Here is a 23,703-nt window from a genome sequence, read left to right as displayed (position 1 = left end):
GATTTTTTTAGGTGGACACAATATCTTCATTTTTTATTTTTATGTGGTGCTGAGGATCGAACCCAGGGCCCCAGGGCTGGGGATGTGGCTTGAGCTACATCCCCAGCCCTGGGATTTGTGTTTTTTTTTGTTGTTGTTGTTTTTTAAGAGAGAGAGAGACAGAATTTTTTAATATTTATTTTATCAGTTTTCTGTGGACACAACATCTTTTTATTTTTATGTGGTGCTGAGGATCGAACCCAGCGCCCTGTGTATGCCAGGTGAGCTCTTACCACTTGAGCCATATCCCCAGCCCTGGGATTTGCTTTTAATGGCAGAGTTGGAACTGAAGTTAAGGTTGCCTATTCCCACTCCAGTATTTCTTATTCTGTTTTCTTTGAATTATCTTTGCATTGTTAAGAACAGAACCACCTCCCTTCTCCCTACGCCCCATCATCTCATTATCTGATCTCTAAATCAGACAATGCTCCAAGCAGCATAATGCCAACTGTTCAGTAATCTAGAGATGTCAGAGAGCTCTCAAGGAATGAGCCAAAAGATCTAACTTTTCACAGTTTTCCTTTTTCTTTTCCCCTTCTTCGTGGTTCTGTGGATTGAACCAGGGCCTTGTGCATAGGTAGCAAGCACTCTACCAACTGGGTTGTATTCCCAGGCCACAGGCTGTCTTTTGTTCTTTTCATTATATTTTCATAGGAGCTGTGGCTATAATATTTTCTTCACACGTTTTCTTATATTTTTCATGGTGTTTATCATGTTTGATGACTGGAGAATATTCATTCCAATTAATAGCTGAGTTTACTTGCAGTCCATTGCTTCATCTGAAAGGTGGGGCAGCAAAGAAATTATATTTATAAATCATATTTATATTTTATTTATAATTATATTTATAAATTATATTTAAATAAAATAACCTCAAAGATTCTAGTTTTGTCATTGTATTATAGGACTTAAACAGTTTTCTATAGTGAGCTTTTGAACAATTGCATTTTTCACCATAAAAAGATCAATGGAAAAATAAAAAAAGATCGATGGTTTTGTACAAATGCCTTTTAATTTATTCATAAATGTTTAGTTGGAATATATCCCAGAAATAGGATTGCCAAGTTAAGGGGTAGGTTAACTTTAATGTCTCCTGAGGCATAGTACCAAATTGTGCTCCATAAAAATTTACACTGTCTAATGTTATCCCTATCAGAAACTGAAAAAAAATTCTTGCTTTTTGACAGCCTCTGCAGTGTTGGGCTCCTTTTTTATTATTAACTTAAGAAAACTTAAAATGAATTTAATAAGTAATATAGTTCAAACTTCTGGAAGGCTGAACATCCTTTCAAGTATGGTTTGCTCCTTTTAGACAGTACAGCATAGTTATGAAGATAATGAACATGGGTGCTAGGTAGATCTGAATTAAGCAATTTAGTAGCTCTTTTTATAAAAAAATTTTATATTTGTCAATGGAATAAAATTATATATATATATATATTTATTTATTTATATTTATATATATATTAAGCTGAGGATGAAACCCAAGGCCTCACACATGCTAGGGAAGTGGTCTCCCACTGAGGCACAACTCCAGCCCATTTAGTAGCTCTTTGATCTAGAACAAGTTACTTTACTTTTCTAATCCTCACATTCTTCATTGATATAAACATATTAATAGTATGAAATTATTAGTGTTCTTATGATTTGTCATTGAGACAAAATATGGAAAGGTAGAACAAAAGTTCACTAAATTTTAGGTATTTTTACATGATTTTTGGGTAATGGCATAATGGAATGGATAGAATACTGGACTGAGAATTTTTTTCTTTTTTTTTTTTTTATTCTTGTAGGTGGACAGCATAACTTTATTTTATTTTATGTGGTGGTAGGGATTGAACCCAGTGCCTCATATGTGTTAGGGAAGCACCCTGACACTGAGCTACAGCCCTAGCTCAAGAGTAAGGATTTTTTTAAAGCTAGGATCCTTGTCTTGCCTCTTTATGAACTGAGATATCTTTTTGTTTGTTTGTTTGGTGGTGCTGGGGATTGAACTCAGGGCCTTGTGCCTGCCAGGGAGGCACTCTATCAAGTGAGCTATATCTTCAGCCCTGAACTGTGATATCTTAAGCAATATGAACTTAAGTCCATTTATCCATTAATAAATTAATCCACTTATGAGGTGACAGCCATCATGATTTAATCAGTGCTGAAATGCCTCACCTCTGAACCTTACTGCACCAGGAACAGCTTTTTTTATATCTTTTTTAATGTTTTTTTTTTATTTTAAAAAATAAATGCCAGTGGAATGCATTACAATTCTGGAACATTTCTTATCTAAATTATAACAATGATAAATGTGAAACTTTCATCTGTTATTTATGAAGAATAACTTTACCCTTCTATGGAGTAGATTTTTCTCCCCTTGATCAAACCTGGTATCTCATGCTACCCAATGTGTAGCTATCAATTCCATGGAAGAAAATTGATTTCTCTAACCAGACCTGCTTGGGGACTCAGACAGTAACCAAGTTAAAATACGGAGTATAACTGTCCTTAGTAGACTGCAATCTGGCAGGATCTGGAATTTTGATACATCTATGAACTAGTGTAGTCCTTGTAAACAGAAATAACTTCCAGCATATTCACACCTCCTTCCTTAGCTGGGGATTGTCTTTCATTCCTTTGGATGGCTATCTCCTATATGTGCATCTTAAGACAAGTAAATAAGGAAGGAAGGTTGATTTGCTGCTCAGAATAACATGGAGTCAGGTTACAACCCTGAGCTATGTGGATTTTGGTTTATTATTTAGGCCTTTTAATTGTGACAGCTATAGCTTCCCAATTCTAGATTCCATTCACTATGAATAAAACATTCACTAGTCTGACTACCACTGTGTTTATGTTTGGAATGCTCTCCCAACTATAGGCTTGTAAAGTAGACTTATCTGACCATCCATATGATAGAGATCTTTCCTTTTTTGTATTGTCTGTCTCACTCACTGTGACCCTTAATTATCAATTATAAGTAATATGTGCTATTTCTGCAAATATATTTTGTATTATGACCATACCGATTTTTTAAACTACAATATAGCTTTTTAAATGTTCATATGTCTCTATAAGAATGTGTATTTGGGTCTGGGGTTGTGGCTCTGTGGTAGAGTGCTCATGAGCACGCTTGAGGCACTGGATTGATCCGTCAGTACCATGTAAAACTAAAGATATTGTGTCTGCCTAAAGCTAAAAAACAAACATTTAAAAAATGTATATTTTTCAAACCATATTATCCTATCAGGGAAGAAAAAGTTTTAGGTTTCCTCTATCTCCCTGAAAGGCACCCTAGCACAGCATGTGGTAACACTAGGCATTAATGAAGACAAGTAATGAGAAATTAAGTCAAAAGTTGGCCAGTTAAATGTAGGGTTTTCCTCGAAATGAGCACGAATTCCAGATGTGCAGTGTGCCAAAGTCCTTGAGTCTAGACATGCTTCTATATCAATGGCTTATATAGATTTATACTGGTATAACCAAGACTTTACATATCTATATGCTTTTTATATCTTTATTTTAATTATTTTTCTTTATGTGGTGCTGAGGATGGAATCTAGGGCCTCACACCTGCTAGGGAAGCATTGCACCCCTGAGCCACAACCCAGCCCCTCTGTAGGGCTTTTAACACTTTCATAGCTTTTCCATTTCTCTAACTCTCACCAAAAAAAAAAAAAAAAATCTGCTAGATACTAGAGCAGACAATTGTCTCCAATTTGAAAACAGGAAAATCAGACTTAAAATGGAGAGTTAATTAGTGATTTACCCAAGGTCAAAACACCAGAACCATGATCTCCCTACTAATTTTTACTTCATTTAAAAAATAATCCCCAGATCTTGGTGTACCTGTTTTGAATTGCCCAATCCTTGATATATTTGCAATTCTAAAATTCTGATACAAAGCAGAAATGATCTAGATTACCTCTAGAATGAAAATTAGAGTTTTTGAGGTGGGGGAGAGGGAGTTAGAGGTCATTTAGGTCTACTCAAAAGCAGGGACAGGTTAGGTGCTGCTTAGGTTGCCCACGGTAATAAAACATTTTTTTAAAGTGGTGCATGTTCAAAGAACTGCATAGAAACGCAGTAGGACGAAGGTAGTTTGTGGTCATCTGAAGGATGCGAATTGGATAATGTGGTTTAACAAGAGTTAAAATGGTAATGGGGGCCCGGAAGTCCCTTTCATGAAGAAATCGCAGCAATGCAGGCGGAAGGGGTGGGAACAATATACCTGTGTTCCGTTTTTTTCTTTTGGGGGAGTCGTTTATTTATTTATTTATTTGTTTATTTAATTCTGGCTTTTTGGTACTGGGGATTGAACCCAGGGGCTCTTGACTGGCGAACGACATCCCCAGCCATTATTGCATTTTATTTAGAGACGGTGTCTCGCCAACTTGCTGAGACTGGGTTTGAACTCTGTCTCCTGCACTCAACTGCCCGAGCCACGTGGGCCACCAAGTCAGGCAGAGTCCTGGCTGTTAAATTGGGCGTTGGAGAAGATTAGAGAGACTGCCAGAGAGTTGGAGGCGAAATAATTGGGTCTCAGCAGGAGGGTGGAGGACTGAAAACACCTGTAGGCAACTGAGTGGTTAATGCAGGTAAATTCTGTGTACGTGGTTCCCGTTCACCAGCACTGAGAGCACATTCCGTGCCTTTTTTAGTCTTCTCCGTGTCCCGGGACCGGATCCTTCTGCGCTCATTAAATACTGCTGAGAAATCGAGTAATTGCTGTCCGGGCAGGAAGGGGTCAAGCTTTGAGGTGAACATTTGCCAACATTCAGAGGCAGCTTGCCACCGCTTCCCACAGCCCAAGGAAGGGAAGAGTACTTAATACCCCCACTTCCTCCAAGTGGAGGCTGACATTTTCTTGCTGCTTCACCCAGCAGGAGGGACTACCTGGGCTTTATTATGACAAAGGGCTTTTAGGATGCAGCAAAGAAGCGACATTTTTCTCTTCCCGCCTCTGCCCCTGAGCCCCACCCCGTACTCATTCCCTGGTCACGAGCTTCCTAGGCTTTTGGTAGAACAAAGGGCTGTGACGAGAAAAGCGCGCTCTGGCTGAAGTTCACCTTGTGTTTTGCCAGCCTTGGGCAGTCAATACACTGCCATTTGACCTTAGTCTTGCGGGTCAAGGTGAGCAAGCTGGGCTCCTTTTCGCATCTGCCCACATCTTAGACTCTGGCATCCCTTGCTCAGGGCTTATCTGCTTCAGAGTTCCCGAGTGGTAGAGCAGTTAACCCTTACCTGTCAGTTCCGTTTAATTGCGAATCCCTGTCTGGATAGCAAAAGTCAGAGAGACCTGAAGCCGAGTGCAATACAAGGGGCCACGTGGAGCTGGGAGATAAAGAAAACTGGCTTTACAGAGGTAAGGTCTTAATTTGTTCTCACTACCTAATGGAGGAAGGGGACCTCCACTGGTCATGGGTTCAAAGAAACTCAGATCACGTTTCTCAAACTCCAGAGGAGCCAAGGAGAAACCACCTCCAGTAGCTCTCCAGGTGTGCGAGCATGTGTTTGATTTGGTTTGGTGTATACCGGGGATTGAACTCAGAGTTGCTTGACCACTGAGCCACATCCCCAGCCATATTTTGTATTTTATTTAGAGAAAGGGTCTCACTGAGTTGCTTAGCGCCTTGCTTTTGCAGAGACTGGGTTTGAACTCCCCATCCTCCTGCCTCAGCCTCCAGAGCCACTGGGATTACAAGTGCTGCTCTCCACGTGCTGTGTGTGTGTGTGTGTGTGTGTGTTTTGTTATTTCTCTTTTTCCTGTACTAGGCTCCCTTTTCCACCCACAATCTATAGTACTATACCATGGGTTCTATTTAATGGAAGGCAGCCAAAATGATGAACAGGATAGCTTTTATTTTTTTAAATTTTTTATTTTTATTTTTTAGTTGTATTGGACACAATATCTTTATTTCACTTATTTATTTTTATGTGGTGCTGAGGATCAAACCCACGGTCTCACACGTGCTGAGTCACAACTCCAGCCCAATAGTATAGCTTTAAAAAAAATTTTTTTTTTAGTTGCCAATGGACTTTTATTTTAGTTCTTTATATGTGGTGCTGAGAATCAAACCCTTGCCTCACACATGCTAGGCAAGCGCTCAACCACTGAGCCAACTCCAGCTCAGTATAGATTTTTTTAAACCGAGGATTGAACCCAAGGCTTTGAACTTCTGATCCTCACCCTCCAAGCCCCTGGGATTACAGGCATGACCACTGTGCCTGGCAACAGGTACACCGTTCCAAGCTTTGAACAAAATGACATTCTAATGTGCAGGTGCACTTGGGAACCAGTAAAGTGAGGAAGAATTGTTTAAGGAGGTTATATTTTTTCTATAATGAACTGATTCATAGTCCTTTTCTGTTTTTCACTTCTATGTGGTTCATCCTCCATTGAGAATATTGAAAAATTTATCTGATGAACCATATAAACTGAAGCATTACACATCCAGTTTGGGGGGGGGGGCTGGGGTAGTGACGCAGTGGTAGAATGCTCGCCTAACACATGCGAGGCCCTGGGTTTGATCCTCAGCACCACATGGAAATAAATAACTAAATGTATTGTGCCCAACTATAACTAAAAAATAAAATATTTTTAAAAACCCATACACTTTGGATTCCCTCCCCCACCTTATGAAAGCACCCTAACCTTCCCATAATTATAATCTCACCTTCCACAAAATCAGAATCAATGCATACCTGCTGCTTCTTTGCTTCCTAAAATATGGAGTGATAAATGTGAGGATGTCTTCAAAGTACTTTGACCTCAAAGATATTAAATGTTCACATTTTATTTTCATTTGGTTCTGTATTTTGTTTTTCCTGGTTTTTTATTTGCATTTCTGAGGTCCAATCCAGGACCTGGTGCATACTAGGTAAGCCCTCTACCACTGACCTACATCCCAGCCTTATCCTGGATTAAAAAAAAAATATTTCTTTAGCAGGGCACAGTGGCTCATTCCTGTAATCCCAGAGATTGGGGAGGCTGAGGCAGTAGGATCCCAAGTTCAAGGCCAACCTCACCAACTTAAATGAGATCCTGTCTCAAAATAAAATAAATGAATAACAAAGGGCTGGAAATGTGACCCAGTGGTAAATGCCCTTCATTCCATACCACGTACCAAAAAAAAAAAAAATGCTTTTAAAGCGTTTTGAGGGGACTGGGGAAATAGCTCAGTTGGTAGAGTGGTTGCCTTAAATGCACAAGGCCCTGGGTCCAGTCCCCAGCACTATCAAAAAAAAAAAAAAAAAAAAAGCACGCAAGTACTGTGCTACCTTTCCAAGCAAGATGTAAGGAGTGTGGAATGTGAAGCTACTTGACAGAAGTTTTGACTCTCCTCAGCAGATTGTGGAAGAAATTCAAGTGTTAACATCTGCTATTTTAGTTGCTATTCAAGCTGATTAAACTGCAATAATATTAGATTTGTTTACTTTATGATTAATTCTTGAAAATTCATTAAAAATAGGAAAGTACAACTTAGCAAGAAAAACTATAGAATGATTCCCAGTACTTGTGGTAATTGTATTATTTTTTTTATTTGTGGTAATTGTACTATTTCAAAAAGATTTGAAATTTCAAAATATTAAGGCAGAGATGGCACACTTAAACCTACACAGAAGTTTCATGTTTTTGTTTTGAATTAAAAAAAAAAGTTATGCTGACGATTGAACCCAGGGCCTCCTGTGTGAAAGCATGAACTCTACACTGAGCTACACTATGAGCCCCTAAAATTCTCCTTTCAAACTTTATGCATGAGGGAAATATACATACTTCTTGTGGATGAGGTCTTAAATGTCAAGTAGGATGTGCTATGTAAGAAGTGCTTGTATGTTACATTTTATAATAAGGGTGGAATCCACATGCCATTAAATCTGCCAGTAAAAAATACTTAACTCTTCATAAGATAATTAAATATAGAAAATTCTCTAGGGGGATACTAGAATTTTCCAGTTGTAATTACCAGGAAAATTGAGTTGTAATCTCCTAGCAAAAATCAGGACACATGGTAAACCTGATTTTGTCTGTCATACCCAAGATAGGGTCTTGGGTTAATCCAGGATAAGTAATCTGTATGTGGCCAAAGACATGTATTTTTTACCTATGAATTTTTTCACACCTTTTTTAAAAATACTTTTTTAGGGCTGGGGATGTGGCTCAAGCGGTAGCGCGCTCACCTGGCATGCGCAGGTCATTGGGTTCGATTCTCAGCACCACATAAATAAAATAAAGATGTTGTGTCCACCGAAAACTAAAAAAAAAAAAAAAAAATACTTTTTTAGTTGTTCATACACCTTTATTTTTATTTACTTATTTATATGTGGTGCTGAGAATTGAACCCAGTGCCTCACACATGTGAGGCAAGTACCCTACCACTGAGCCATAACCCGCAGCCCTTTTCAAACCTTTTGAAGTAATTGCCAGCACTGAAAAGTAAGAGAGTTCACATAGGAGTCCAGATTCCTGACTTTTTTGTTGTTGTTGTTTCAAAGAAATCCTGCACGTGGATTTCTGCACAAGACTCTTGCTGTATCACATCAGTCAGCTAGAGCTGAGAAGCAGCCTGACCCTCTTTGATGGAGCATTTATTTTGTTTTACCATGTTCACCATTATTGTCCCTTTTCTCTCTGAAATTTAGGTTATATATTTTTTTATGGCATAGTTAAAAGAAAGGCAAAATATTTCTCAAACCCTTGTATTTCCAAATCGAGAAAGAAAATAGCTATTTATTTCTTTAAACTATGGCTTAGGGGTGCACTAAGGAGCTGCATGCGTTTGTGTGTGTGTGTGTGTGTGTGTGTGTGTGTGTGTGTGTGTGTAATGGAAGTGTTTTACAAATGAACAGCTTCATTCAGCGACTTTATGTGGTGGCTGTGGGCACGTTATTTTATGATCCCTGAGATTCTGCAGAGATGGTCTCTAAAGTCTCATCTAACTCTGGCATAATGAGTTCCCCTTAGATGATTCTTGTGACATTAGTATATTTAGTTCCGTTTGCCTTAGAAGGTCTTTTTGCGATGGTGGATAAATAGTGTTTGTGTAACTGACTAGGCTTCCAAACAAAATACCTGCATCACTATTCCTCCTCAAGAAGCTGCCACAAGCAAAGAACGCCAACATGTTATTCTGTAAGTGGGTTTTAACTTCATACCTATAACATATTGAATCAGTCACCCAAAGGAGAATTGGCCTCCTTATTTCCCACGGGTGATACTGCCAAGATGGTAAGATCTCTTGGTGGCAATCTATGAAACCTGCATTTGTTGTTGTTGTTATTTGGATAGGACTACTGATTAGTTTTCTTGTCTCTTACTATGTTGAACCAAACTGATGTGAATTTAAAGGAAAATTTAGAAAACTATTTCAAAAATAGGCTAAATTCAGACTAAGTGTCACTTTGACACTGCAACCAGAATGAAGTCAGTGTTTGCTGAAAGGTCCTGTAGGAAGGTCTGATGGATGAAAAGGATGCTTATTAAGAGAATTCAGTTATTGAATAAAAGGGTATGAAGACTTTATGACTCTTGAAATATATTGGGAGATATAACAAACTATTTATATCTGTCTTACTCTGCATAGATGGGGAGATTTAGGAGCAGGAATTAGAAATAAATATACCATTTAGAGCTGCTAATTGGGGTGAGGTGCTGGCAAAAATTTGGGGAGATGAAACAGCCATGCCCAGCAACTACCAATAGGACAGAGGATCCTTTTATGACAGAAAACAGAAAACATTAGCAAATGCTGCACTGACCATTCTACTTTCAACAGTTAGACTGGAAAACAAACTGCCTACACCCCTCTCCCAAACATCAACCACAGACTTCAGTGCCAACTTTTCTTACTGCTTCCCTTGATGGTTTTTTAAATTTGACTTCCACCTGTGAGATACTCTGAATGCATTCCCTCCTCCCCTGTTAACTTGCTGTATTCTGGGTCCCTGTGGGGTTATTTCTCACTCCTGTAGGATAGCTGTCTCTTACTTGCGAACAGCAGCCATGATTCCAGGAAAGGAGCGCTGGGTTTAGTAAAAGTGTCTTTATGCTTCCTGCCTGCCATTTCCTTTTATAGATAATCTTGGGAAGGTATTTAACTACTTAACCTTGATTTCTGTTGTAAAGTAGGAATGATTAGACCTGTCTAATAGATTTATTACGATGGAGTAAGGCAATGTGAAAGGAGTGGAACAATATCAAGTGAGTTTTAATGCTTCTAATGAAGAATAATTTCATAATTTATAGGTAAACAAATCCAGTGCCTTTGTCAGGATTGCCTGCTGTTGCTTATGTTAGGCATGTTGACCATACAAAAGTTAGAATCTCACCTTGATGTATACCTACAAGGCACTAATTAAAAAAAAAAAAAAAAAAATATATATATATATATATATATATATATATATATATATATATATATAAAATGATTGATAGAGTAGGGGAAGAGAAGGGTGAAGTACTGAAGACCAAATGAGAACAAATTATATTCCATGCTTGTATGATTATGTCAGAATGAACCCCAGTATATATAACTAAAAGTAATTCAAAAGGCCAGAAAAACCCACTTTGCCAAGATAGAAGTTATGGATATTCTTTCACTTACTACCTACAGGGCCATTAATATGTGCCAGATACAGCATTAAGCATTTTTTCTACTTCTATTTCTCCAGAGATTATGATCTTAACTACTATGTGTCCCAACCCCCTGTACCCAGGATTGAACTCAGGGGCACTTAACCACTGAACCACACCACCAGTCCTTTTTTTGTATTTTAATTTAGAGACAGGGTCTCACTGAGTTCCTTAGGACCTCTCTTTGAACTTGCGATCCTCCTGCCTCAGTCTCCTGAGGTGCTGGGATTATAGGCTTGCACCACTACTATGTTATTTTGATATAATATACTGCTTATGATACATATTCATATACTTCATGTATATGTGTGTGTGTGTGTGTGTGTGTAATAAATAGCAAATGACTTGTTTCCTGAAATCAGCTCTGTATTCTGAGTTTGGTGTGTGATTTTTTTTTAAAATATATGTTTTAAGTAGTTTGGACTGGAATTGATTTATTTGGTAGAAGGTAGAAGGAAGAAGGAAATCCAATCCCCCAGCAGACCTCTGAGGTAGCTGAAAATCCAGTTCTGATTTCTTTAGTCAAAGAAAGTATCAGGGCTAAGATTGTGGCTCAGCGGTAGAGCACTTGCCTAGCACATGCACGGCCTGGGTTCGATCCTCAGCACCACATAAAAATAAGTAAATAAAGGTATTATGTCCAACCAAAACTAAAAAAATAAATATTTAACTATTTAAGAAAGTATCCTGACCTGTGTACAGTTCACAAGAGTTTTCACAGCTGAAAGGTGGGCAGCAATGTAGATATTTAGAGAATAAATGATAATTCAAACAGATAGCAGAGGGGATTTTTGAAAGGTAAATCCCTAATGTTGGTAAAGTTTTAATAGATAAAGAGTAGGGTAGGGAATCCTTGGAGATTTTAGTGAAACTTTGCCTCTAAGGTAGATGAATGTGGTCTTGCAGAGAGAGTGCTCAACTTGGAATGAAACTGTCTAGATTCAAATTCTGGCTCCACATCTGACTAGCTTTGATATTTGAGTCTTTGGTGCATTTATGAAATAGGATGAATATAGTAACTCTTGCCTTTGAAGAATATTATAAGGATGTATGAGATTATGGATATGGAAGTTTCAATAGTGTAAAATGAAGGAGAGAATATCGCTGTCAACCAGGACCTTTCAATACATAGTAGCCACAGGGCACAGTGGTAAATGGAGGGATCCCCTCTCAGGAGAGCTAAATTGATGGAACACCTACCACTATCAGGCTTCCATTTGTTTTCTTGGAATATTCCACATTTGTGTGCAAACCTCAGTGGCATGTACTGCTATAGATTACTAATTAATTTACCTTGCCACTTGCTTTTTTCCTTCAAACATAGCCTCTATTTTAAAAAAAATTTTTCTTAGTTGTAGCTGGACAGCATGCTTTTATTTTACTTGTTTATTTTTATGTGGTGCTAATGATGTAACCCAGTGCCTCCCACATGCTAAGTAGGCACTCTGCCACTGAGCCCCAGCCCCAAACATAGCCTCATTTAAAAAAAATTATTTTTTATTTTTAGGTGGACACAATATCTTTATTTTATTTTTATGTGGTGCTGAGGATCGAACCCAGTACCCCATGCATGCTAGGAGAGAACTCTATCACTGGGTCACAATCCCAGCCCCAGCCACAAACAGCCTCTTAAGAGGGTCTTGCTTCCTTTGAAATCTTTTTAATTGTCCTCCAGCAAACTGACCTTACGGTTTTCAGCAGCTTATGCCTTGTTTTCCTAATATTCAGGTGGCATTTTTATACCACTTTTGAGAATGTATCCCGAACACATTGATTCCGGCCTCAGTGTGATCAGTGATTCATATCTGTGAGATTACTGGCAAGGGTTAAGAGGACAGTGTTCATAGAACAAGGGAAAGCATGGAGGATCTAAATTCACTGGTTTGGCCTCATGAACATGATATTCTAACCAATTCTTTGCATTTAATTTTAAGCTTTTGGGAACCATATTATAGAATGATATAAAATGTTATAGATATCAAAAAGATCTTTGAGGTCACCAATTCCAATACAAATGACTGTCTCCAGAGGGGAGGTTGGGATTTGCTTTTAATGGCAGAGTTGGAACTGAAGTTAAAGGTTGCCTGATTCCCTCTCCAGTATTTCTTATTCTGTTTTCTTTGAATTATCTTTGCATTGTTAAGAATAGAACCACCTCCCACTGCCCCATCATCTCATTATCTGATCTCTAATTCAGACAATGCTCCAAGCAGCATAATGCCAACTGTTCAGTAATCTAGAGATGTCAGAGAGCTGTCAAGGAGTGAGCCAAAAGATCTCTAACTTTTCACAGGTTGTATTTTTTTTTTTTAAAGAGAGAGTGGGGGGGGGGAGAGAGAATTTTTTTAATATTTATTTTTTAGTTTTTTCAGTGGACACAACATCTTTGTTTGTATGTGGTGCTGAGGATCGAACCTGGGCCGCACGCATGCCAGGCGAGTGCGCCACCGCTTGAGCCACATCCCCAGCCCCTGTATTTTTTTTTTTAACTTCTTTGTCAATCTTGGGGATTGAATCCAGGGCCTCTTGCGTGGTGGGTGAATGCTCTACCTCTGAGCCTTGGCGCCCAGTGGGGTTGGGTTTTTTTTAAAATCCCTCTGATCTACTGATGCCAGTTTTGTATAGTTTACAGGCTTAATAGACTTCATCCTAATCTTTAATTTAACCTGACCAAGAAATGATTTCTCTTTTTTTCTATATTTTTTTCTGTTGTATACTCCCAGTCAGGTATTGAGGTAGGGACTGCAGTGACTCCTAGGATGGTTTTGGTCCAGGAGATATATGATCTTGGATATCCATTTGATCTTGATTTTTTTTTTTAGCTGAATCTGTCACTCTTGTTTTTTTGAAGGGGTTAAAGTATGTCCTAATATCACAGATATGTCTTTCTAAAGTAAGGTAAATGCTTCTATTGTAGGGACAGAGGAGGCAAGGCACCAAAGAAAGCAGGAAACAGTTTTATTTGGCTGCAGACAGATTCAGAGGGTATAGCCTTTGCTGTAATCAATCAATCCCCTGAACCCCAAGTTCATGGAGTTTCAGAGTTTTATACCCAGCATGTAAGGGGAGGGGCTCAGAAGTTCACAGTCTGCAGAAGTTCACATAAAAGCAGCTTTTTCTTTCACTGTTCTGTGCAAGTTAACTCTTCGAGGACAACACCTGAGAAGGAGAAAGCCATTTCTCCCCTTTCTCCCCTGCCGCCAGCTGTTACCATGGAGCCAAATGGGTAACATTTCTACAAACTACTATACTGGATAAATATTTTTGAAAAACTAGTAAAGCACCTAGAGTGCTGGTTTCTTCCTGGCCAGTGGCCAAGTCAAACAGGGCAACAGGAAAATAGGAAGTTTATATACATTGAACTCTTTACTGAGGGTCATAAAATCAGCCATGGTAAAAATTTCTGGAGAAGCCCAGTTAAGATTTTTTGTGGAGGATGTGGTGCCACTGCACTTCAGTTAAGTGTTGAAATGTCTCCATATATTTGCCCAGGTCATCTGCAAATTCGCCTTAATTTTATTTGGTCTGTTTTAGATATTCTTGGGCGAAATGGTTTCATCAGCAGTTGGACTAGGGTATGTTGAGCCATGCTCTACATTAAGAAAGGCTGGGTTCAGAGAAAGTTTTGGGTCTTCATTATTTTGGTCTGTTATTGTCTATATATAAGGTGTCCTGCAATAAATGATTGAGATAGCAGAGTTTCACCTTTCACAGTGTTTAAATGGGTGGCAACTGTAGGCAGATGGGGTGTGGATGGAGGAGGTGCTTGTTTGAGGGCGGGACTTTGGGTCTTTTGTGGGAGCTGTGTTCCCTGTGCCTGCTGTCCATTTTGGTGCCTTACCCTTCCAGTATGGATTTTCCATTCAGGACTGAACTCCTCTCGCTCCCAATACTGAGACCTCTGAACATGTGAGTCCCAAAATAAGCTTTTTCTTTTCTAATTAGTTGCAGTGAAAAAGGCTGCCTAAAACAGGTTCTCCTTGGGTTTAGGACTGGGGAGTTTGGGAGGGGGTTGCTTTTAACTCTTTAGGTTGGGATTTTTTTTGGGGGGTGCGTGCTGGGGATTGAACCCAGGCCTGTGCATACAAGGCAAGCACTGTACCAACTGAGCTATATCCCCAGCAGTGGATTTGTTTTTTAAATTTGTTTTTGGTACCGCGGAATGAACTCAGGTGCACTGAGCCATATCCCCAGCCATTTTGCGTATTGTATTTAGAGCCAGCTCCTCCGCTGAGTTGCTTAATGTCCCAACCCTAGCTTAAGGAGATTTGAAAGATGGGGGGATGAGTAAGGATTCCATCTAACGTTTATTTGGAAGTCGGGGGTCGGCCGTGGCGTGGGGGTCGGCCGCGGCGTGGCGGGTCAAAGATGGGCCATGAGTAAGGATTCCAACTAACATTTTTTTGGTCCATCATGGCCATGGCAGGGCTGCGGCAGGTCGGCGCTGGAGGGCTGTGGCGGGTCGGCGCTGGAGGGCTGTGGCGGGTCGGGGCTGCGGGGCTGGGGGGCTTTGGCGGGGCTGGGGGGCTTTGGCGGGGCTGGGGGGCTTTGGCGGGGCTGGGGGGCTTTGGCGGGGCTGGGGGGCTTTGGCGGGTCAGGGCTGGGGGACTGCTGCTGGTAGGCTGCTGCGGGTTGGGTCGGGCAGGCTGTGGGGGAGGTGCAGCCGTGGGGGAGGTGCATTGTACCTCTTTCCTGATTTTCCTTCCCTCTGGCAATTGAAAAATAGTATTATGGGTTAGGCTGCATCCAGTGGCCATTTTTCTCCATCTCCTAGCATATATTCAGGCCTGGCGATGTTCCAGAAGTAATTAGCCTCCTGTTGTTGAGTCTTGAGATCAAATTATTCTGTTTTCTTTCTTTTTTAAAATTTTTTCAGTTGTAGAGGGACACAATCCCTTTATTTTTTTTTATTTTTTTTTTTTGCGGTGACCCAGGGCCTCACACATGTTAGGCAAGTGCTCGGCCACTTAACTACAATCCCAGCCCTCTTTTCTTTTCTTTATATTATTTTTATATTGGGGATTTAACTCAGGGGTATTTTACCACTGAGAAGGGTCCCCAGGCCTATTTTGTATTTGAGACAGCATCTCACTTTTTCCTTATAGCCTTGAAGTTGCAGAGAGTCGCTTTGAACTCAGGATCCAACTGCATTAGCCTCCCTGGCCGCCGGGATTACAGCCATGCCCCAGGGCCCCTGACTCCTTTTTATTTTTTTTATTTTGAGACAGGACTTCTCTAAGTTATAGTAGCATCAACTCAGTCATATGTGCCATTACTAAATGTCGAACCCAGAGACCTCTTTGTCTTTGTCAATGGGAGATACTGAAGGCCTGTTTCTTTCCTTTTAATTTTTTTTTTCTTAGCAGCTCATTGAGACCCTGTCTCTAAATAAAATACAAAATAGGGCTGCAGTATTGCTCAGTGGTTCAGTGCCCCTGAGTTCAATACCTGGTACCAAAAAAAAAAAAAAAAAGAAAAAGAAAAAAAGGATTATTATTTTTATAAAACTCATTGGATTTCCTAAAAACAGCTGCTTTAAATTCTCCATCCAAGAATTCACCCATTCTGGTTATTAAGAACAGTTCTTGGGATGGGGTTGTGGCTTGGCGGCAGAGCGCTTGCCTATCATCTGTGAGACACTGGGTTCAATCCTTAGACATAACACCTTTGTTTTATTTTTATATGGTGCTATCTACAACTAAAAGTATTTTTTAAAAAAGAATAGTTCTTGGGGACTGTGGCTATAGCTCAGGGGTAAAGTACTTGCCTAGTACTTGTGAGGCACTGGATTTGATTCTCAGCGCCACAAAATGAATAAAGAAATACAATTAAGTTATTGTGTCAATTTACAACTAAAAAATTGATATTTTAAAACAGTTTAATATTAAAAAATTTGCCCTACCAGTCTGAACAACTAATTCTGTGAAAGAAAGAGAGAATCCATAAAGGGTGGATTTAGAAAAGGGTCTGTAGGAAACAGAATGTTTGGCCTGTTTAGTTTCATTGGTAAACATTTTTGCATCCATATTTTTTAAAGTTTTTTTTAGTTGTAGTTGGACACAGTACCTTTATTTTATTTATTTTTATGTGGTGCTGAGGATGGAACCCAGTGCTTCACCACTGAGCCACAACTCCCGCCATTGTATTCATATTTTAACATTAACAATATTAATCATGGTGCCAGATATAAGAAAATCAAATGACCTGTGCATATTAAAATATAACTAACAGTTCAGCAGTTAAATTTGTGTGTATTATGTTGGATTTTTATTTTCATTTTAGTTTCACAGATGGTTTTCTATAGCATACATTTTTACTAAGTCTACGTGTGAATGATTTGAAAATTTCAGAATAAGGTACAATTGTAGTGTATTTAATAATCTGTCGACCAACGCAAAAAAAATGGTAGCTCATTTTAACCATTAGGTGAGGTCATGATTATTGTAACATTATCTGTTCATTGAAGGATTAAATCTTCTAGTCTTCATAATCTGGTTTATTTATGTTCCATTCTAGAAATTCTAAGCAATTTGAGTCTGTGGTCACTTCTGCTGTGCCGCCACTAGATGGCAGCCTAAGTCTAGTTTTACTGTGTTGCTATTTCCCTCTTAGTGTTAGCTAACCCAAACTGTTTTTGCCGAATTCTGCAGTTCTTGTGGCGCAGTGCTGGCTGTGCGCTGGCTGTGAGGCCATTCAACAGTTCAATGATTCTACGGTTCCGCGGTTCAGCAAGAACTGGAAGATGACCCAAAAATTGTAGTCCCTCTCAGCACAGCTCTCCGTGGACCTCAGGTAAGCCCATTGGCTCAGGCCACAGATATTAACATCAGGGAGGACCTTTGGGGACTGTGCTTGGCACTGGGTTTTATCAAGGCTGTTCTGGTGCTGGGTTTTAGGTGTCAGAAAATTTTTTCCTTCCCCCAAGCAAAAGGCATCTCTTTGCAATCTGCTTGGGGGAGGGAATGACCCAGGCAACTCTTTTCTTCCTGCTTTATTCAAAATAATTATACTACCCATGTGACTCTGCATCGTGTACATGGCCAGTGCCTCACACATGCCAGGGAAGCGCTCTACCACTGAGCCCTCCTGGCTTTATTTTTAAGAGAATCAAACTATTTCCACTTAGACAACCTCTTGGCTTCAAATGTATATGCATTTAATATAAATCAAGGGACTACCAACAAGTTTGAGAAAAGAGAAACTCTAATGTTATAATGCAGGGGTTGTTATCATGGACTTCATTTTTGGAAAATGTAAAACCATTTATTTATTTATTTTGGTACCAGGGATTGAACCCAGGGGTGATTAACCACTGAGCCACTGAGTTGCTTAGTGCCTTGCTTTTGCCGAGTCTGGCTTTGAACTCCTGCTTGATCCTCCTGCCTGAGTCTCCTGAGCCACTAGGATTACAGTGTGTGCCACAGGGACCAACTTGTTCTTTTCTTTCTTTTTTTATGAATGGGTATTAAATTTTGTGTAATCATTTTTCTTCTGTTGATATAATCATGAAATTTTCTTGTTTAACCAATTAATGTGATAAAATTACATTAAGGTTTTCTTGTAATTTTTTATTTTGGAATTACTCCTAAATAAAGTTAAAAATTTATAATATACCCCATTATACCATATCTTTCTGGAGTATCCTTTCTTTTTATAAGTTGACATCTATATAATATGAAACTCACCTTTCAACTCTGTACAATCCAGTGCCATTTAGCACAATCACCTTTTTGTGCAACCATTAACTCCATCAGGTTCCAAATGTTTTCATCACCACAAAAGGAAATCCCATACCAGGTAGAAAGTTAGTCCCTATTTTTTTAAAGGGCCCTGGAAACACCTGATCTACTTTCTGTCTCTCTGGATTTGACTATAGTTTTCCTTTCTTGATGTCACTGAGCCTCTATAAAACAGCTTCTTTAAATCGATTATATAAGAGTTCACCAATACTGGTTACTATCTGGTCCATTTCCGGTTCCTTATTTTGATTATTAGGTGGCAGCATTGTTCCCTGTCCGTTCATAATGATTTTCGGCATTCCTCATTATTTGTGCATTTCAAGGATTCAGTATTCATTCCAGTCTTTGGAACCTGGCTTGGTTTTCAGAAATTCTCAGCAGGCTGCTGCTTTTCTTTGTTTCCCATAACCATTTCACCACTATATAGCAGCCTAAGCCCGAGTTTATCTTTAATTTGGCAGAGAGGCATGCAGAAACACAAGTACCTCCCAGTGGGCACAGGTGTCTCCTTGATGCTAGAGCAAGTATAGTTTCCTTCTGTGAGGACTGGCTTTGGGATCATTGCAGTGCCCAAGGTTGGGGGAGGGATGGTGGAGGCAGTCCCTTGGCTAATGAGGTTGATGCTCTTGTACCTGAGTCCCACAGCCACTAGCACATTCGCAGTCATTGGAGTCTTCTGCCTCAATTTGGGCAATGGTGGTACTGACAATTCCTTGACTGCCTGGCTAATACAGTTCCACTGGCTCATTCCATGTGTGCCAGCTTGAGTGCAGGGGTTGTGGGACCCAGTCTAATGCTAGGTTTCTCTAGGGTGGCCTGGGGTCATGTTTTAATTCTAATCCCTGGATTTTTTTCCTTCAACTTTCCCCAAGCAAGAAACATCTCCCAGTACTTGGGTTGTTGGAGTTCAGTTCTACCCTATGATCTCTATTCCTTTCCAGTACCTCCTAGATTAGGGGCAGCCAGATACAGTAGCCTTTCTTCTTCAGGTATATTCTGGGGAGATTGAAGGGGAAGTAGAAGTTCTAAGGTCTGAATTAGAACAAGATATATTCCATGCTTGTATAATTATGTCAAAATGGCTTCTACTGTCATTATATAACTAAAAAGAACCAATTTTTTATGTATGTCTGTCTCATAAATTCTAAGCAGACTTATATTAAGCCTATGGCAGTCACTTCCCCTGTTTTACCACTAGATGGCACCATAAGTCCATGTTTGCTGTAAATCCACTCTTCCTGTTTTTGCTGACCGAAACCAGTTTTGCCCAGATCTGCAGTTAGTGCTATTGTTCATCCTGAACTGAAAATCTATCTGCAAGTCTCTCCTAAAAGATGTATTTTGTTGCTTTGATTGACGTTTGCTTTATAGTGAAGTTGAGCCCCTTTAGATATATCCGCTGGCTATTTATCTCTTTTTTGAAAAATATCTACTCAGTTCCTTTCCTTTTTTTTTTTTTTGTATATGTGTGTGTGTGTGTGTGTGGTGCTGGGGATTGAACCCAGGGCCTTGTGCATGCGAAGCAAGCACTCTACCAACTGACCTATATTATATCCTCAGCCCGTCTTTGCCTACTTTTTATTTGGGTTATTTGCTATATTTTTTTTTTCTGTCAAATTATAGGACTTCCTCTTATATTTTATATATGAATAGTTTGTATAGGTATCTACACAGAGTTTTGCTTATTATGTAGATTGTCCCCTTTTGTGACTTTTCAGTTTTGAATCTTTCCTTTGCTGTGAGAAAACTTTTTAGTTTGATATAGTCTCACTTGACCATTTTTCTTTTCTTTTCTGTGCTTTTAGTGTCAGTCTAAAAATCATCACCCGAAGCCACTGTCATGAAGCTTCTGTTTTCTCTAGGAGTTACAGTTCCATGTCTTACATTTAATTTCTAAATCTATTTTGAGTTCATGTTCTTGGTATAGTATAAGATGGGTACAATTTTATTCTTTTGCATGTGGACATCCAGTTTTCCCCAGGAAAATTTCCTTTCCCTATCATGTATACTTGGACCCTTGTCAAAATCAGTTGATCATACTGAATGGCATTATTTCCAAGGTCCCTACTGTTTCATCGGTTTGTATATCTATATGTATGCCATTGCAATACTCTTTTTGGTACTAGGATTTGAACCCAGAGGCACTTAACCACTGAGCCACATCCCCAGCCCTTTTTTATATTTTATTGAGACTGGGTCTCACTAAGTTTATGAGGCCTACTTTATACTTCTGATCCTCCCCCCTCAGCCTGTGGTTACAGGTGTATGCCCCTGCACCCAGCTATTCTTTAATTATTATAGTTTCATAATATGTTTAGAAATCATGGAATATGAAGTTTCCAGTTTTGCTCTTTTTTCAAAACTGTTATGGATATTCAGGGGCCTTCATGATTCCATATGAATTGTGTAATTGTTTTTGCTATTTTCATTAAAAAACAATACCTTTGTTATTCTGACAGGTGTTACAGTGAATGTATAGAACACTTGGAGGAGTCTGGACATTTTATTTATTTTGAATTTTTAATATTTATTTTTTAGTTTTCGGCGGACACAACCTCTTTGTTTGTATGTGGTGCTGAGGATTGAACCCGGGCCGCACGCATGCCAGGTGAGCACGCTATCGCTTGAGCCACATCCCCAGCCCTGAATCACCAGAGTTATTTTTATCTGGTTTGTGTTATGACAACAAAATACCTGAGGCTGGGAGTTATCAAAAAAGAAATCCTTGGGGCAGTGGTTGTAGCTCAGTGGTAAACAGCTTGCCTAGCACATGTGAGGCACTGGGTTCAATCCTCAGCATCCCATAAAAATAAATAAATAAAATAAAGATATTGTGTCCATCTATTCATATTTTAAAAATTGAAAAAATCCTTTGCCTGTGACTGTAGCTCACTGGTAGAGCGCCTCGCACATGTGAGGCATTGGGTTCGAACCTTAGTACCACATAAAAGTAAATATATTGTCCATTTACAACTAAAAAATATTTGAAAAAAAATCCTTTAGCTCACTGTTCTGGAGTAGGGAGGTTCAAGATCATGATGCTAGCATTTACTAGTATGGGCCTCATGCAGCATCAACTCATGACAGAGAGGAGAAGAGAAATAGCTGAGTGCTGAAGGACATACATGTATAATAGACACCAAGTGAAGTGCCAGTCTCACTATGTAGCAGCCTCTTCTTTTTCTTTTCTTTTTTTTTTTTTTTTGAGAGAGAATTTTTTAATATTCATTTTTTCATTTTCGTTGGACACAACATCTTTTTTTGTGTGTGCTGAGGATGGAACCCAGTGTACCTTGAATGCTAGGCGAGCGCGCTACCATTTGAGCCACATCCCCAGCCCTGTAGCAGCCTCTTCTTGTGATCCATTTCTGTAAGAACTAATCCAATCTTTTAAGAACAGCGTCATTAATTTTTTTTCTGTGCTTTATTTTGTTTATTTCTGCTATAATCTTTATTTTTTCCTTTCTACCAATGTTTTCTTATTGTACAGATAAGCACACCACCTATATGTATAGATGTTTAGATGGGTGGTGAACTTAAGACACTTCTTCCAGATGTACATCTATAAACTTATCTCTCCCTACTGCTTTTTGCACATCCCATAAGTTTTGCCGGGTTGCTTTTTTTTTTTTCATTATTTCATTTGTTTCAAGATATATTCTAGTTTCCCTTTTGATTTCTTCTTTGACTCATTCATTCTGGAGTGTATTGTTTGATTTTTCTATATATTTGTGAATTCTCCAGTTTTCCTTAATGCACTTGACTTTCAGTTTCATTGTGTTGTGGTTTGAAAAGAGAATTGGTATGATTATTTTGATCTTGTGTTCTCACATGTTATCTACTTTTAGTATTGGAACTTTTAGTATATTAGTCATAGTTGTCTTAAATTATTTATCTGAAAACTCTAGCATGTTTATGATATCTGCATTTGATTCTGATGCTTTCTCATTTTAGGGTAAGGTCCAGCAAAAAAAAAAAAAAAAAAAAATCCCCAGCTCTAGTACCAGCAAACTGTTTTAGGAAAATGAGCTGCTGTTTTCAAGTCCATCTCCAAGCTTGGGAATAGGGCTCTCTTACCAAATTCTGTGTTTGTAAATCTTTATTCAGCACTCCCCTGGGTCTTTAAAACTTTGGAAAATTGTAGTAAAATAAACATAGCATTAAATTTGTCATTGTAACCATTTTAAGTATACACCATTAAGTTCATAATACTTGCCTATAGTTATGGCCTTTGATAGACCCAGCCTGATTTTCTCTTAAAATTGGGAGCCATCTAACCACAAAGCCATGAAAAGCTAATTTCGGCTTTACTATAAATTACTGCAAATTCTGAACTGCAATGCCTGCCCATGCCTTGAACTCACCCATGCCTGGCTATTGGACCAGATAGCAGCCCTCTCTGAAACTTTAGTGAAGCCTCATCACTCTTGGCCTTCCCTGGCCAGATAAGGACCCTCTCTGAGGCTCTAATGACCTTCATAAATTCTGATGTCGGGACCAGCAAAAATGTAAACTAATAGAGTTTTGTTATCTGTAACCCCCCTTTGTGTAACTTTCTGGGCTATAAAACTGGGCTGCAAGAAACCTGCAGGGTTGTCTTGTTCCTGAGGTTTTCCTTGGGAGAGGCAGCTGGAGAGGCAGCCCATCCATAATAAGCTTGCTTTAATTTGATTTTAATTGTAGTCAGTGGTGTTTTCTTGCTTCCTGGTCTAACAGCTTCATTTTATACCCAGAAGTTACACAGCGGAGCAGTAGTGGAAGTCATGTCTTCTGATTCTATATTTAGGTTATTCACTAAACCAGAGTGTCTTTTTTTTTTTTCTTCTTCTTTCTTTTAGACTCACTGACCAATGTGGAAAATTAACCTAAAAACATCTTTGGAACAGATCTTAATACAGATTAGCCCCTTTGTGGATGAACAGGTAAAGGCTGAACCACTATGTAAAATGTATAAGTAGGTGAGAGTTTTTTTTTTTTTTCCTTTATTTTTTTTTGTGTGTAGACCCAGACATTGAACCCAGGGCCTTGCACATGCCAGGTTAAGTGCTCTATCACTGATTCCCATCCCCAGCCCTTGCTGGGGGATATTTTTAAAGAAATAGAATGTAGTATAAATGATAAAATGGTAGAATTCTCCTGATAGAAAGGATATTCTATAAGTCAGCTCGGCAGAAACTCTTTGTAGATACGGACATGGAAGGGGTTAATATACAAACTATTCAAATATCTAAAATATAGGAGTAAGTCCTATAATTTGACAGATATGCCTATTCCCATTGCTCTCTGGATCATTGAGGCTCTTTG

General features: G+C 39.1%; 1 protein-coding gene across 4 annotated transcripts in view; it reads left to right on the top strand.

Annotated features, from left to right (window-relative positions):
- Chic1 (cysteine rich hydrophobic domain 1) overlaps positions 1 to 23,703 on the top strand; it is a 98,751-nt gene that overhangs the window by 49,192 nt on the left and 25,856 nt on the right. For all 4 annotated transcript variants that reach the window (XM_077107223.1, XM_077107224.1, XM_077107225.1 and 1 more), the window contains exons 7-9: positions 17,311 to 17,452; positions 20,938 to 21,007; positions 23,238 to 23,321. In XM_077107223.1, the coding sequence (XP_076963338.1) occupies positions 17,311 to 17,406 (96 nt within the window). In that variant the 3' untranslated portion in view covers positions 17,407 to 17,452; positions 20,938 to 21,007; positions 23,238 to 23,321. The remainder of the gene's footprint in view (positions 1 to 17,310; positions 17,453 to 20,937; positions 21,008 to 23,237; positions 23,322 to 23,703) is intronic.

This window comes from Callospermophilus lateralis, chromosome X (assembly GCF_048772815.1).
Source record: "Callospermophilus lateralis isolate mCalLat2 chromosome X, mCalLat2.hap1, whole genome shotgun sequence".
Lineage (NCBI taxonomy): Eukaryota > Metazoa > Chordata > Mammalia > Rodentia > Sciuridae > Callospermophilus > Callospermophilus lateralis.
The sequence above is the reverse complement of the archived record's forward strand: the minus strand, read 5'-3'. Positions and strand labels throughout refer to the sequence as shown.